This window comes from Ovis canadensis, chromosome 4, assembly GCF_042477335.2.
Source record: "Ovis canadensis isolate MfBH-ARS-UI-01 breed Bighorn chromosome 4, ARS-UI_OviCan_v2, whole genome shotgun sequence".
In the NCBI taxonomy this organism is placed as follows: Eukaryota; Metazoa; Chordata; class Mammalia; order Artiodactyla; family Bovidae; genus Ovis; species Ovis canadensis.
This window is the reverse complement of record NC_091248.1, coordinates 52,525,108-52,542,338: the sequence shown is the minus strand read 5'-3', so window position 1 is coordinate 52,542,338 and position 17,231 is coordinate 52,525,108. Positions and strand designations below refer to the sequence as shown.

At 32.7% G+C, this 17,231-nt stretch overlaps 1 protein-coding gene across 1 annotated transcript in view; it reads right to left on the bottom strand.

The window, feature by feature from the left end:
• Positions 1-17,231, bottom strand: part of PCLO (piccolo presynaptic cytomatrix protein) — a 371,908-nt gene that overhangs the window by 31,964 nt on the left and 322,713 nt on the right. Inside the window, exons 21-22 of the mRNA XM_069586655.1 lie at positions 4,477-4,618; positions 416-489 (exon numbers count right to left, since the gene is read on the bottom strand). Coding sequence (XP_069442756.1) covers positions 416-489; positions 4,477-4,618 — 216 coding nt within the window. The remainder of the gene's footprint in view (positions 1-415; positions 490-4,476; positions 4,619-17,231) is intronic.

Genomic DNA, 17,231 nt, shown 5'->3' with positions numbered 1-17,231 from the left:
ATATTAATCATGTGCCATACATGGTGCTTATTTGCTCTTTACATTGTGCACTTACTTAAACTATGGGCATTCAATTATTCATTAGCAGAAATAGTTCACAAAAATTACTATTTTCCACTACAACTTAGAATTTCAGAACCTTTGATTGATCTTATATTCTGACACACTGAATTAATCTCACACTAGGATTAAAATTTATGAGTCAGTGCTGTACAGAAGATGAAACATTATTAGAAAAAAATGACTAAGAGGAAAACAGATTAAAAAAAAATCAGAACTCATAATAAGTTGACTTGTTCAATAAGTAGTACTTAGAATTCAACATTAATATTAAAACAAAAACATACAAACAAACAAATAAATCTGTATAGCAAACAGATTCAACCAAAATCCAGGATAGTAAATTTTATCTTACCTTCAGTGTCTGCTAGTCCTATGCCTACTCCTGTCTGTTTTATAGGCTCTTGCCCATTCTGTCCCATCTTTCCTCTGTTTAGAAAGGAAATAAGAGTTTATATACTTCAATTATGATCTTAAATGCAAACGTGAAGTCTAAGTTTGAAAAAATAGAATGTGACATTATATATTCAGACCTGCAACAAATTACTTGAAGGGCAAATATAAACATAATAAATTGATTCCCATCATGTTAATTTTAAAGTGGATATTTGTTCATTATTCCTATTTAGGCTAAACATTGTACCTCAAAATTCAGTGTTCTATTCACGGATTCATTTGTCAAAGATCAGACCATCATGAAATCTTCTAATTTTGTTTTGGAATGGGGATTTTTTTTTTTCTTACCATTTTTAACTCAAGAAGGAGGGTTTTTTAGATCTACACTTTGTTATGATGAGTTGTATAGATCTTTTGGTGAGAAGGGAAATTTTGAATTGAATAACTTAAAATAATATTGAAACAATATGGATGTTTATTTCTTTCAGATCCTTCCTGAGTGTAGCTTATTGGCTTTTGAAGTCATCCTGCTTGGTCTCTATTTCTGGCTCTACTACTTTATGCTGTCATTTAAGGTAAATCTACTTATCTTGTGAAGACTATTTCTTCTTTTGTAATTTAAGGATAGTAACACGAGTTACCCTTTGGTTGTGAGAAAATCACATGGAAAATGAATATAACTGCTTAGCACAGTGACTGAAACAGCATAATATTCAATATATATAAAGTGCTGATAGGTAGTTGCATACATAATGGCTTTAGAATTCAGCCAATGGCTGCAAACCAGTTTTAGTTTTGGCCTTCAACTTCTTGGAAGGCCAAACAGATGAAGAACTCAGGAGACTATGAGCCCTGTGAGTTCAGAATATTGATAATGTAACTGCCAAAAGACTATAGGCACTTCTTGTTTCTTCAGAGAAAAAGTTACATGGCATACAAAAGATTCTGAAATTGCCCTTATATGTAATTATATAAGATGTTCTAAAAAGATGGACTAAAAAGGTTTAAGTGTTTTAAAAAAAGGTGCTTGATCAAAGAAATGTCTTGATATTATACTTTCCAGACAATAATTCTAACATGGCAGTATTTACTAACAATTCATTTTTATTCTCACAAAAATATTTAATTTGCCAACCAGTGAAAATGTAACCATACTTATTTCTTAAGAATCCAATTTTATCTTACTTGAAAACTGCTCTAAAGATCCTCTTATCATTTTAGTGAAATGGTTCTGTACATAATGAAAGAGGAACTGACGTAAATTCAACAATTATTTTACCTTGAAAGCCAGTATATTGTTCCAGTATAACAATCCTAGGTCAAAGTTTTAAGCACACATTTTTAATAATTGATATTTTGAAGGATAAAGTTAGAAATGTTAGAAATTATATATATATATGTCTGCATCTGAATATGTACAAAAGTCTTGATTAAGCAATGTGCAAAACTTCAGCTTGTGTAATTACTTCAGTGAGATCACAACAGAGTTGATAAGTTAAAAAAATTAACTTTGCAGTATCTGCTACTATTACACAGGGAGAAAGCCTAACAGTAGCAATCTTGCCTTTAGCAGTACCCTGTATTAGTAGAGCTGGCCACAACACAACCTGTTACTCAGCCATACGCAGGTGAAAGTGAGAAACGATCTAGCAGTGCTAATCTAGTAGATCAGAGTGCTAAAAAATTACCATTCTATTCTATGCCAGACTTTAACAAAATAAGTATAATTTTCAGTAATTGCGACAAGAATTTTTTGGGTAATTTTTTACTTGGTCTTGAGGTTTAGATTTAATATTTTAATGATGCTATTCAGCTGCAGTACTTGCTTCTATTGAAAACTGATTTTCACATTTGGTATTTAGCCAAAATATATATTAGGTGCATTTCTAAGATTATACAGAAAACTTGCAGCACCGCAAAAGCTAAATGAAGTACAAAGGAAATATAACTGTTGGTCATATAAAGGATACAATGTTTTGAATTCTCAATAAATAACCTTCAGCTCGGAACATTCTGACTGCACAAATGATAATGTTTATTTGTTAAACAATCACCAAGTAGTTATTGAACACTTATGCTAGCCCAAGCAATAATTGTGTTAGATACAAAAGGAGATAAAAGAACCACCAAATACTGATTCTTACATATCTCCTGTAATGCTTTAGAAAAGAGAACTTTCTTTGTCCTCATATGGCAAAACAATAGTTTCCTAGCTTTTGATTTACAAAAGAAATAGGAAAACGGGAAAAAACAAAATTGAAATGTGGTCTGTAGGTAAAAAAAAAAAAAAAAATCCACTTTAGACATTCAGATATTGAGGAAATAATGTACTTATGCTCTGGAAGTTATAAATTTTGTCATCGTGTTAAATCATATATCTTGAAAGGTACAGATAAATTGGAAGTCATGTGTGGTGCAAACCCTTTACTGACATACGATATTCACAGCTTGGAGACAGGAATGCAATGACTTGCAGAAATTCTCTTCTGTTAAATTGGATCATCAATGTATGGACCTACGAGATTGTATCCCTTTTAGAAATCATTGCCAATAAAAACGAACTGATTAAATACAAATAAGTCCATTGAATCCACAACCTACATCTTAAAAGAGTAGATGGATAGATAATCCAATATTGAGTCAAGTAGGAAAAACATATCCTGAAAATCACAAAATAAACATATTTTTCCACTGTACAAATCTATTTTACCCTATTATTTTGCTTTTATAAACTTGAGCCATTATCTAAATATTAGAGCTCTTCTGGGGATCAAAAGGAAAGATTTCAAAAAACCTTGACATTAAAACAAAGAGAAGTAAAAGTTCCACTCCCAGAGAAGATTTCACTCAACAGAGAAAATTTAACAAGGCCCAGGGCAGTGGTTCACAAACTCACTCTGTAAAGGGCCAGATAATGAAGGATTTGAATGTTCTCTGCTGCAATCACACAATTCTGCCCCTAGAGCACAGACAATATTAGGTAACACATAAGCAGGCTGGTGGGGCCGTATTCCAATAAAACTTAACATATGGACACAAATTTCAAATTCACACAATTATCATGTATCACAAAATGCTATTCTTCTGGGCTTTTGGGAAACATTTAAAAATGCAAAAGCCATTTTTAGTTCTTCCTAGACCTTACAAAACCAGGCAGTGGGCTAGATTCACCCTGGCCTAGAGCCTGGAGCTGTGGCCCAATGGCATTTTTGAAAACTTATCAACTAGTTATTGGAGAAAGTCAGGGAGTTTAGATTTTGATATTGGAATAGAGATAACATATTTACCTTGGATTTATCTTGGATGCTACTAAATTTTGCCACCAATATGACTAAAACCATTCTAACACATTCTAAACACAATCTGCTTTAGTTTTGCATTTTATTTGCAATATGATTTTCTCGAGGCTTAACATTTTATAAATGAACGTTATTCTAAGAGTATCTATTTGGGGACCTATATACGGCTTATTACTTGTTCTAGAAAATATGGTTCCACTTCAAAATATTCCATTTTAATGGTAGAAGAATTTATAGTTGAAAAGTTATTAGTAGTCCAATGTGTTTCTATTTCAAATATAATATATGAGCTCTTTATATATATTTAAATGTCTCCTGATTCAAAATAAATTAATCTATACATTATATGATTACAGCATCCACATACTACTGCTGCTGAACTTCCTTCAGCATCAGTTCAGTCCAGTTCAGTAGATCAGTCATGTCTGACTCTTTGCGACCCCATGGACATCTAAGTTATCATTTTAGCAGTGTTTTCTATTAAATATTGAATGTATTGATTAAGTTGTCCTGGTAGTGACCAGCATTCATCCTTAGAATTCACTAAATTAATCCAATCTTTCCTGAATGGTCTATTTTTCTGTTGGTGCAAAGAGTGGAAGTGCTTCAGAGATACTGACTCAAACTTGGATAATTATCTAGTTATTTCCTTTTCATTGGTAAGAGAAGCTTACTCATGATGCTGTTAACTTTGTAGTGGAAAAAAAAGAGAGCCACTTACATCCTTGGAATAGGAAATAGATTAGTCTCCCCTGCAGCGCTGCTGCTTCCTTCACTGTCCACGCTATACCCACTGCCAAAGCTGCTGCCCGAGGAGCCAGTGGACACGGAGCTTTCTGCAGGCCGGTGATTGGTGGGCTTGGCTGCATGGTGTGGGAAGAGTCAACGCCACAGTCAATCAGTGAAACTCCAACTGATCTCCAAATGCAACTTAAACGTTTTTCTCCATTTACATTATAAAGAAACAGCTCTGGCAAAAATTCTGCATTTCTTAACCTTGCTTTCGTTCTCTTTTCCTTAATCAATAACTTACAGTGGCAACACTAAAGCCCTTGATTGTTTTTGTTGGACAAAAAAGAAAAACAAAATCAGTTCTAGGGATAAACCATCAGATTTTTAGACTGAGTTAAATATTATTATTATTTGTTGTGATTTATTTGTACTGTATTACAATAATACTATGGCAAGCAAATAAGAATTGTGGCTATTTCATAGAGAAAAGACTTTAGGAAGACTTGGGTAGATAGAAGTGACAGAATACATGAAAATTGCAATATTTTCCATGTTAATAGCCAATAATTTAAGAAGTCAAGGTGCAAAATAGAATAGATCTTTTTAGGAAATGATTAAAAATTCTGGACTTGTTTGTATGTAGCCCTACCAACTGCCTCCAGCAGGTTTTAAACTTTGAAGATATTTATTTTCCTTTAGTCATGTCCTAGTTTATGAGTGGGAGTTGTTTTAAATAACCCATGAGTTTGATTTTTGAACATAAGAATGCATATTCCCATAGAAGAATTATAAATCTGTATTATAAATTATGCAATAAGTGAATGGCAATGTTAGCAGAGTTCTAGATTAGAGATTTGGGAGGAAATTTTGATGCCAAAGAAATGAAGAGAAAGAGTTTCCTCTTTTTTGTGGGGGTTGGGGAGATGCTCTAGGCAGATTTTTGAAACTATCATTTTTCTTCTGCTGTGTGGTCAGAGTTTTAGGAGTGTGAGCTCTGATCTCACAGAATATGGTTTTGAATTCCCAATCCGGCTGAAGTAACTCTAGGAAGTCTGTTTCCTCATTTGAAAATAATGGAGTCAATAAAGCCTCCCTCATAAAATGATGGTAATCAGGAGGGAGATAAAGCTGGAATACAGTAATGCACACTTTTTTTACTGTGATTTTCTTTGCTATACCCGTCAGACCTCTTCCTCAGGGCTTTATCATCAATGGCTGTTTCCCAGTCTTTGAGAGTATCTGGTCCCTGACAATGAATTCACCTTGATTCTCTTCTAATTTTAGATGTACTTTAAGCTGCAAAACTATTTAGATTCTCTCTCCTCCATAAATACTCTTCTACTGTTTAGTCAGGAGTTTCTTAAGCAGTTGGATGGATCCACATCACTTAATAAAGAGTTGATAATCTTTTATGATCTTATATTATCAACATTTTTCTTAAAGAAATGTACAAAAGCACAATGGCAATCTGGCGGTGCTTTAAGCGGTATATACCCCTTCCAAAAAATAGAAAACGTAGATACTGTGAAGGAAATCATTTGAGGGCAGGAAACTATCAGATTAGCTAGGATCAAGTCTTTCAAAGGTTTTAAGTTTTTTTCTCACTTCTTCCTTTCCATTTCTGAACAATCAGTTTCTCTAAAGCCACCAGAAATGTTCATACCAGCCACCAAATGTTAGTGATGGTAGGATTCTTTTTCCAGAATAGAGAAGGAAGAAATATTTGATAATTAGTCAGCTGTATGTCAGGTGTGTATTAAATTGGGAATAGCTAGTTAGAAAAGTGCCTGAATCCTGTTAAGTAACCAGTCACCAGTGAATTAAGAGTAACACATAGGACTAGATTTCCAGGAAAAGAATAATAATCATAATGCTTGTTTGATATTCTCTTTAACTTATGTAGAAGAAATCTGGCTAATGTGTTAAAGACTTTTTAAAAAGATAAAGTTATAAAATGCAAGGGTAATATGACATATAAAATTATGAACACAATAAAGTAGATTAAACTGTATAATCAACTGCACAGTGAGTCAGACAAGTCAATGGATTATAAACGAGGAAAAGCTATCACACTTTTTGATTGTCAATAGATGATTTAACTAACTAGATTGTTAATATTTTTAGTATGACACTGAATGTAAGAAAGTGATTTCATCAACTGGAAAATCTCAATATATTACTTTCAAAGACAAACCTTAATTAATAGACATTATTTTTAAACTCAATTTACTAATTTAAAACTTTTTTTTTTAATCCCTGAGCAATCTCACAAATCTCACAATACATCAAAATATCCAAAGATGTCTTATTATTTACATTTCAAAATCTCTAATCTTTTCTCTGGCAAACTTTGATTTTTACCTGATGAATTTCTAGCTCTAGTCCTCTTCTGGGATATTTGAGAAATGTGAACAGAATGTAAAACAATATAATCATAGGAAACGAAAAAGGCTAGAAATAAATTTAAGGAAACAGTTTTTTCATATTGCCTAGGCAAATGGAAATTTCATGTGGAAAACCAATTAAAGTATTGCCAATATTTTAAATGCAAACCAGTAATATTTAAACAAAGAAAGTTAAATATAGGGAACATATACAAATTTCAGAATAAGTCTAAGTCCACCTTTGTAAAATGAAATTACATGTAAAGTTAAATCTAAAGAAATTTTGGGTATTTAGATGAATAACTCGAATGTTTATGTTTGGCATTATTTTAATAAAATGTCTGTGCATGACTGTACTTTTTTTTTTAACCTGATATGTAGAGATAGCTTGACACAGTTAGTTTCTGAAAATGAATTCAATTATAATGCAGAATATATCTTCCCTGTACAGGGCTATATCTATATTGCATAAAATGAGGTTAAAATATAGAAACGCAGTTTTGATGATCTGGTGCTAAGAGTCCAAATATTTTAATAGTTCCTTTTCAGTTACTTGAAACAACACATCTATTTACTAATTTTCTCTAATTGAATCAGCTCCCACATAAGAAACCATCAATTATATTAAACTGAACTAAATCTGTATTTCTGCAAACCTCCAACAGTAAATCCTAAAAGCAATGAATAAAGTGCTTAAGGACTTTCTATTAGAGGCCAGATTATAATTTCAAGACATCTCATGATTTCAGTCAAATTCTTTAGTTTGCTTTATCAAATCTGTTTCATTTACTTTATTGGCTGTTGTTTTCCACAAGTACCTCCCATGACTTTCCTTTGTATACTCTTCACTGAAGCCCATTCAGACCACTCACTTTGAATCGCTATGATTTGGTTTCTCTTCTCCTGAGCTCTAGCCAAGTCTCTTTCCAATTTTGTTATACCTTCCTCTGACCCTGTCATTTTCTCTATCTAAATGATACTCATCTGGAAAGGTACAGTTCAGATGGAACCTGTTTCATACATTTCCTTCATCTTTATACTCAGAAGTGAACTCTCCTATATTTAGACTCTCACAGCACATAATTTATATAGCTTTTACAGCAATAATCATTTTCTATATTTAATTGTAGTTGTTAGATTCATGCGGTTATTGGAAGAAGAACCTACCTATATTTGTTCCATGATAGCCTTCTTAAAAGCTTAATCCTGGAACTATGCTGAAGCAATATTTAATAAATTGATAGTAAAAATTATAATAATGATAATTATATTAATAATTCTTTCCTTTAACCAAACAACTTAAAATATCTGAGTGATATAGAAGATTTCTCACTTTTTAAAAATTCAGTTCTGTGTTGATACAAATCAAAAATATCAGAAACACCACAGTATATATATATTATATACATATATATATTTACCCCATGTTCTTTGTCAATGAAACTTTGGGTAATCTTTTTTTTTTTTGGTTAACTTTTAAAATCAGAGATTCAACTTTAATCTGTCATACTGCATAGAAAAATGTGATCACTTGATCAGATGTTTTGTCATCCCAAATACCCCCAAACTGGTTTGATTAAAAGAAATATTTAATGATAACACATGAAACATTGGAGAGCATAGCCTTGTGAATTCATAACAGACCATGAATATTATATATATATACACACATATATATACATACATATATATATTTCTAAACTGGAGTGACAGAATAATACATATGGTAACATTCCATGGGAGGTACTAGAGGGTGCACTTAAGCTGACTGCAACTCTTGGTGTACAGACAGGAGGTAGGCTCTGGTTTATATTTCAGTATAATGTCTCTCTACATTTCTTGTAGAAAATAATACTTGAAAACAGTAAAACTAAATATGACTTTTCATAATATTATGATTTCAAAATTAACAATTTAAAAAATTTCTTCTTCATTCTTCCAACTCTTTAACAGAATTTCAGAAATCATGTATTATGCATCTGTGTATTACATATGAAAATATTTATTTCACATTCAATTTGAGACTTTTTTAATAATGAAAAACACTTTTGGAGCCATTTTCTTAATGAATTACATTTTGGGAGGCCTATTTTCTTTTTGAATTTTTACTTGTATTTTCAAAAACCAACTAGAAAAAAGCGTGTATCAAATAAATATGTGATGGTATAAGTCTACACTGCTGCTGCTGCTGCTGAGTCTAGAAGAATAAATACTAGCATGTTGAATCATTTTGGGACTCATTTATTGAGGGGGCATTTCAGGTAAATTAATTTTATCTTCTGTGAGGCAATTCAATCTGTTTTGAATTATTCTCTGACCTCTTCATTTTCTGTGGCTGCTAGGTGGTTAGACATCATTTTGTTTGATTGCTCCTCTGTGGCTGACCTTTATTAAATAGGGTAGTGTCTCTTTGACTGCCCATCTGTCTTCAATTAGCTTGCTCTGTTGATTTCCCCGCTACTATATATACATCTTTTAAAAAATGCAGAACTATCACTGTACCTACCACATGATGGCAGCACCCGTGTTCAAAGTGTCAGATCAAAACTGTGGATGACTTTATAATTGCACAATCTTGGACTCTAAAGTTAATTAGTTCCAGAACCATCATCTTGTTTATAGAAAAACTAAGACCCTCCTTTTTATCTTTTTTTTAAAGTTTAAGTGACTTTTTTCCAGGTCACACATTCATTAATGAAACAGAATCAAGACTAATCAAAATTAATGAAAGCGCTCATCCAGTTTTCTATAATATTGAATTTCTCAAATTAAGGGTTGTCTATTATAGAATTCAGTGCTTGGAATGTATGAAGCCTGTGCTATTCTTTCACTGATTTTATATCCCTGGTCTAGCTCAAAGGTGTTTCTAAATACTTCAGGAGTAACTTATTATGTAGGTAAGCCTATAATTTCCTATTATATATATTATTATTCCTATATGCAGTATATTATCTTCATAGATACAGTGTATAGGGCTTTAGGATCAATTGTTTGGAATTAAGATAAATCAATCAATAATTCTTTTATTTCAATAGTATAATGATGAACTGAAATAACTGCCTATTGCTGAAATGATATACTTACAGCATGCATTTTCTTTGTTGTTCTTCAGCTAGTATTATATTTACATTAGTGACCTTTTCTATTTTATCTCCTTTACCTTTCACTCTATTTATCTATCTATTATTATTGTTGCTTTTGTGTTATTTTTACCAAAGAGATCTTGCAGCTTTATCACATTTGCTGATTGGATTTGGATGGAGTCCAAATGTCAGATTTTAGTTTCCACTGTTACTAGCGTTATTGGTAGGTTTTCCCTTGAATTATGTCCGGTAACATTTTTAGCTTTCTACTACCATCCAGGAGTATTAATTTAAGAAGAGATATTGCATCTTACAAGGACTTAGAAACTTAATATAATTTTTTTCTGATTCACTTCAATATATTCATTATCCAATTAGGGAAAATTTAGAAAAAGACACTAGAAAAATGGCATAGGTGGTTTAATACAATTATCTGTATTTGTAACCTCCAAACTGTAATTATTTACATTTGTTACCTCCAAATTATAAGTTTTCACAAATAAAAGTATTTAAAATAGACACCTCTCATTTTTATATTGGTCATTTGTAAACTCATGGATAAGGGCAGTGGAAGGATGTCACTGCAATATTTTCTAAATGAAAAATTATTGGTGATTTTATTACTTCTCTCTCAGGGTTGCTGAAGATAAAATTAACACTAACACTGGGTTTGGTCCTTCAGATATATATATGTATGCATATATCAGAAAGTTATAACAAGCTTATAAAAATCAAAATATGTCCCTTAAAATATTCCATATTATTCACATAGTAGCTTCTTTCAGACAGGGAGATGATGTGATTCCTCTATTATCTTTCTGAAGACAGAACGTAAAGCTTTTAATCCTGCTTGCGCTCTTCCCTCTCCATATGGTCCAGTGTACTACTGTGCCTGTATTTATGCTATAATGTTGCCTTTTAGTGTGTCTTACTTACTAAAGGTGTTTTTGTTTAAGAACATGTTTTGGAAGAAACTACTTAAAATAAAGTTTAAATGTGGATCAAAATTTCAGATTAAATAATGGATAAATGTTTGATTAAAACGTCATTAAAGTTAATTCATCTTATCTTAAATAAATTTAGTTTATAATTCCAGCTATGTCCAAACAAAATTAACAAAGAATTTATCAAAGACCAAGTTTTTGTGCTAAGAAATGCTAACACAATTAAGATCTTTACCCTTAAATAACACAATAAAAATCTTTAAAAGATTCATAGTAAGGAGAATCATATTTGAAAGAAAAACTATTCAAGGGCATCAATTTTTCAAGGGCAACTCTATTTTACAATATTCTCTTCTGAAACTTAAATATCCTGTCTCTTGCAGTTTGCTTGAGAAAGTAATTATATAGTCATCTTTGAAAAATGTTCTTCATAATCCTGAAACTGATCACTAAGATTATGAATACTTGGATAACAAGGATGTTATTCTAAAATAGAATCCAAATATTTTGATTTATATAAAAATCCTGTCCAAAGGAGACATTTCCAGTACAAACAAATAGAAATTAATAATAGCATACTGATTTATATGGCTAATGCTACAACAAACCCTCAGTATTATTTTTCATGATCATTCAAATACAGTCAGTGGCCATAAAGAGGAATCTGGACAATTATCTGATAAATACATGTCCAGTCCCATGGAATTTAGTCTTTAATTAATTTCATTAATATTCCTACCTTCTCCAAATAGATTGTTTTCTCTCCTCCTATAGTTGGTTGTGTGTTAAGTTGCTTCAGTCATGCCTGACTTTTTGTGACCCTATGGACTATAGCCTGCCAGGCTCCTCTGTCCATGGGATTCTCCAGGCAAAAATACTGGAGTGGGTTGCCATTTCCTCCTCCAGGGGATCTTCCTGACCCAGAGATCAAACCTGTGTCTCTCACGTCTCCTGCACTGGCAGGTGGCTTCTCACCACTAGTGCCACCTGGGAAGCCAGTAAACTGTAAAGATCATGAGAGAGAACCAGACCAGAACAAAACAATATTCTACTTTCAGATATTTATTTCTACAAATACTATTGTCTGGTTACATATAAACAAATCGACCAACTGCATTGTTCTTCAATTTCAGTTTAAGATAGAGAAAACTCATGCTTTTGCCATTCTTAAAATTCTCCCACATATCTTTAATTGGTTAGTCAATAAATATTACTCCAATGGGAGATTCATGGGACAGTGATTTTTGTCTATTGTGTTCACTAAAAATCACTAACTCTTTGCAGAGTTTCTGAAACATGCTATTCATTAAAAAAAAAGTGTGTATGAATGAGAATAAATGATGAGCAACTAATCTGAGTAACCCAGATAATATTTTCTATAAATGATAAATATATATTTTCAGAATTCCCTTTTTAGATTTAATTATTTTAAAAAATACTTAATTATATCCTTAAGGGTTAAGGATTAGGTAAGGGTTAAGAAACTCAAGTTTTACTTAAATTTGAATCAAAGTGATGATCTTCAATGTTTCTATTGTTACTTAATGCCCCAAATTAATTTTCAATGTGTAGAACTCCTAATATAGATGGTACAAGAGAAGATAAAAGAAACAGCTTATAAATGATTTTTTCCCAATAAGTTTATATAAATAAGGACATGAAATAAAATGTATTTACCTTTACAATACTCTGACTCTACCATAGGCTAGAAACAACTTGATTAAAGTTGATAGACAATTTATCAGGCAAACTTCAAAATTATATGGGCATATAATCATAATTTAATCTAAATCATGTCCAGTAAATTAATTAAGATAAAATAAAAAATAGTCAATCTTAAATTACAAATTAACATTAATGAAAAAGGAAAGTAAGGGTTCTGAAATGCACTATAAGAAATATAAGGTATAAAAAACTTAGAGACAAATATGATAATTCTATCTTGTGAGAAACTTCTAATTATCCTACTTTCTTGACCATTGGAAAAATTATGATTATGCCTGTGTATGGAGCAGTGGTTCTTAAACATTTTGGTTTCAAGATCACTTTTACATTCTTAAACATTACTGAATTCCTCAAAGAACTCTGTTTCATGTGAGTTATATCTATCAATATTTATCATATTCAAAATTAACAATAGTTTAACATAAACAATTGAGAAATACATTTTCCATTAGCCATCAACGCAATGATATTGTGCCTTTTCATGGAAATGTAGGAAAAGTTCATGCGTATTACAAAAAGAATGAGAGTGAAAAAGGCAAATAACATCTTAGCAGTCTTAAGAATTTTTTGATCTTGTAGAGTCCTGAAAAGATCCCTGGAATACCTAGTGATCAATGGACACACTTTGAGAATTACTGGTCTAGCTCTACAGTGATGCAAATGAAGTATGAACTGTGAAAATGAAAGAAACAAAGCAGTTAGCACAAGCCTTCTTCAACAATCATCTTAAACCAGTATACTCATGACAAGCATTCTATGGTGACTTTTAGTTTTACTTTCTATACTAAAAAACATCGAGTTGTATCACCTTATTTGAAAAGATTTATTATTATTGATGTTATCATCCTTTTAATTTCTCTAAACTTTTGCAGAATTTGTTTACCCAGAACTTCACAGCTTTAGAGGAAGAAGGTCCTTATTCTTAATAAGGAATAAGGAATACTATGTGAGTCATAAAAATTTGCTTGTCTCCTCTATTAAAACAAAAAATCTACTTTATGTTACACAGAAACCCAGAGTAAATAATGAAATTTGGCAGGCATAAAAAAATGCAAATTCTTCCTCTGATGGATTTTCTCTACATAAAGTCTCTTCAGTTTTCTTGTACATTAATAGTTGGATGGAGCCAAAGTAGCTATTTAAGAAATGTCAGTAGCAATGACAACGCTTCACAACAAATTAAAAGTATAGAAAGAATATATATATTGCTATACAGAAAGAAATTTGACTTGTTCAGTATTAAAAAATACACTTTCTCTCTCTCTTTAGATTCCAAGCTCATTTCACAGTTAGATATAATCTGTATGTGTAACTGAATAACTTTGCTGTACACCAGAAACTAACATAACATTGTAAATTAATTATACTTAAAAAATTTTTAAATAAAAGTAAAAGCTATAAGAACTCTGAAAAAAAAATTACGTGCAAGAACTTTAAAAAAATGCAGTTTTTAGTTTGAAATGTCTCAAGGAGGAAAAGTTGATTTTGTTTCTGTGTTGAGAATAAAGCAAAATTTATTCTATTGTCTTTCTCATGTTTAAAAATAGACACCTACCTAACTTTCATCAAACATTTTCTTCTTAAAAGTGTATCTGTTCTTGATGGATTTGTAGTATTATTTGATTTGTTTCTGTTCAAATGATCAATTGACTTATTTTTCAGTATTTTAAAACACATTGAGGTATAAAGCTATGGTTATATCTATATTATTCCTAATTATGCATGTAAAAACCTCAATACCCCAATCAAATATTGCTGATATGTTTTCATTTAATATCCAAAAGTGTTTATTTGGTACCTCAATAACTGAAATATATATTTATACATTCAAAAAGTAATAAAATAAAAAAGGCTATTTTTCAAAGTCTGACTCATTATATGTAAAGATTCCTTCACCCTATACCATCCTCATATCCCAAAGATTATCTTGCACAACAAGAATGGGTGGAATATCACATTTTATATAATATAACATACTCAGATGAAAAGTGGAAAATAAATCAAGTAATTCATGGATAGATATCTGCAATTAGGCAACATTGGTAAGTAGCTACCTAGTGCCTTTGGCATTCCTCTGCCTCTCCCCTGGTTCCATGACCCTTCCTACCTACCCGGCTAATAACGTTCCCAGCCCCAAGCTCAGATTGTACCCTCTGTTCAGGATCTCGTACTGTGTTCCCATCAGCCTTCTCATGCTCCATGCTTCTCATTTCTTTCCTCCATCAGCATTTACTTGCCTGTCTCATTTCCTCAGGGTCCTGTTCTCTGCTGGTAATTTGATAAATTACCTTTTTGAATATAAATTTGCTCAAACCTAAAGTAAAATAATTTGCATTTTAAAAACTTAGGTTAAGTTTGTTAAAAGACATGTCATAAATAGCATTTAAGGGACTTTGGCATGTTAAAAATTAGGCCTTTCTCTTCTTGGATCATGTTAATAGTCCTGCTCAATCAAACAGGCCCATGGTTAGAGCATGTGACACCGCAATGCTGAAGCCAAGTTTGATACTTCGGCCAGTTGGTCTTACTATTCATGTCAGATGAAATGAACATGTAAATCCTCGGTATGAACCAGTAATTCTTTACATGGATGGCTTGATGAACTCATGGCTGCTACCAGAAAAAAGCAAAAGTATCCAATGATGACAGGTCAGTGAATTCACCTTTGGTAAGGAAGGTCCACCCACAAGAGGCAGCGTCATGTGATCAGAGCTATATATTTACTGTCTGTGACTCTGCATGAACAGCAGAGATACTTCAGGCAATAAATGTTAAATGATTACAGAGTTTTCAAAATGCATAATCAATCAGTTTAAGAAAATATGGAAAACTCTTTAAAAACACAAAGCTTTAGAAGAACATTTTGATTTTCACAAACAACAACAAAACAAAACCCTTGCCCCAAGAGAAACAGGCCGAAAAATTTGAAAGCTGAAATCCAATTTGATACTCTTAGATTTCTATTGGCTGTGTTCATATCAGTACAGTTTGTTTTCATTTTAAACTATCCCAAGTTTTATTTTTAAAGCTCTTCTCTTCTGCCTTTCTTTCTTATTTTTGCACAAACACAGTAAACTGAAGAATATAAAGTCTGTTTTTATTAACCTCTTGCATACATTCTAGACGATTTCACCTCCAAATGATCTCATTCTGATTTCTTTTCTGATCTTCACTTTCCTTTGGGACCCTTTCCTTTCCAGAAACAGAGAATGCCAAATTCCTTCTGACCAAAAGTGACCATCTACTTCTGGCCAGAACAGAATGGACCACTGATCGGCTGCTGCCCTTGTAACCAACACTTCCCTCCACTCCCAGTTCCCACCCTGTTTCCCAACCCAGCCACCCACTACCACTTGCCCAAGACAGCAGGTCTCAAAAAGAGATGGCTTAGTCAGAGTTCACCATGGCAACAAGGAAACTCTTCTTTGACAGGTACTGCAAAGGAGCCTTATGGAAAGTGGAGTTTCCAGCAGCGGTCTGTGGAAGTAGCTTCAGGCTTTTCTCCTGAATTCAGCCACAGCAAGGGACCCTCAATCATAGTTCCCTCACACAACTCAGTCAATGATTTCTCTTTTCAGCTAGTGTCTCCAAGCTGTTCCAACAGTTCTACTGCCCGGGGTGGAGGGATATTTCTACCCATCTTTTATCAGTGTTTCTAAACTTCAAGCTCACTTAAAAATCTCAGCATCAAACAAAAATAGCTCAGGAATTAAAAAATGTCCCTAAAATGTAATATATTCAATAGCAACTAAAGTTAATTTTCAAGGTTTTAAGAACTTTTGTTTTAGTTGTGGTATGGTTTTAAGAAACAACCTATTTTTAAAACTCTCTTCCCAGGTTGGTGTTACTTTCTAAAACAGCCAGGCCTGTATTCAACCAAACCAACTGGCTTGGGAAAAAAAACATCTCCAGGGATTTCTAAACACAAACAGAGAGTTGTTTAGGTATCAGGATGAGCTGGCACAATCTGCCTAGCCCTTCCTTTCAGGTTTCCTAGCATGCGACAAAACCCCGGAGGGAGAGAAAAAGTTCCTTCTGGCTCACTCTGTAGTTCATAGTTGACCCATATTTTATGCTACTTCAAGCGGAAATCTGCTGAGAAGCTCACAAAAAATATATGAAAAGCTCTTTAGGGACAATTTCGCCACCCTTGATAGAAATGACTACAGATGTGCACACAGCCTCCTCTGCAGAGACTGCTTACTGCTGCACTCGGCTTGTGCAGTGAGAAGGTTTTATTTTCCTGGTTGGTGGCAGCTTAATTATCAGCCTTCAGAAAAGAGGATCAAGTAGGTAAGCAAGTCTAAATTGTATTCCGCCATCATTTCTAGCAACCTCTAATCATTGGTAAGGACTTGAGTGTAAATAGCAAATAAGCAAATGACCATGGTTTTTAGTGAAATCAGGAGAGGTGGATTTCAAAGGAGCCAATGCATTTAAAAAGCAAAAGCTTAGGCACAGTTATAAGACCAGGCTTAGATTGCCGATTCTGACAATTTTCAGCCAAGTGTTCTTTATCAGTTATGTCGCCCCCTGACTCTCCAACGGCTCACTCAGAAAACAGAAATGAGAATATCTACAACGAATCCCTCACCTACTAGGCGTGAT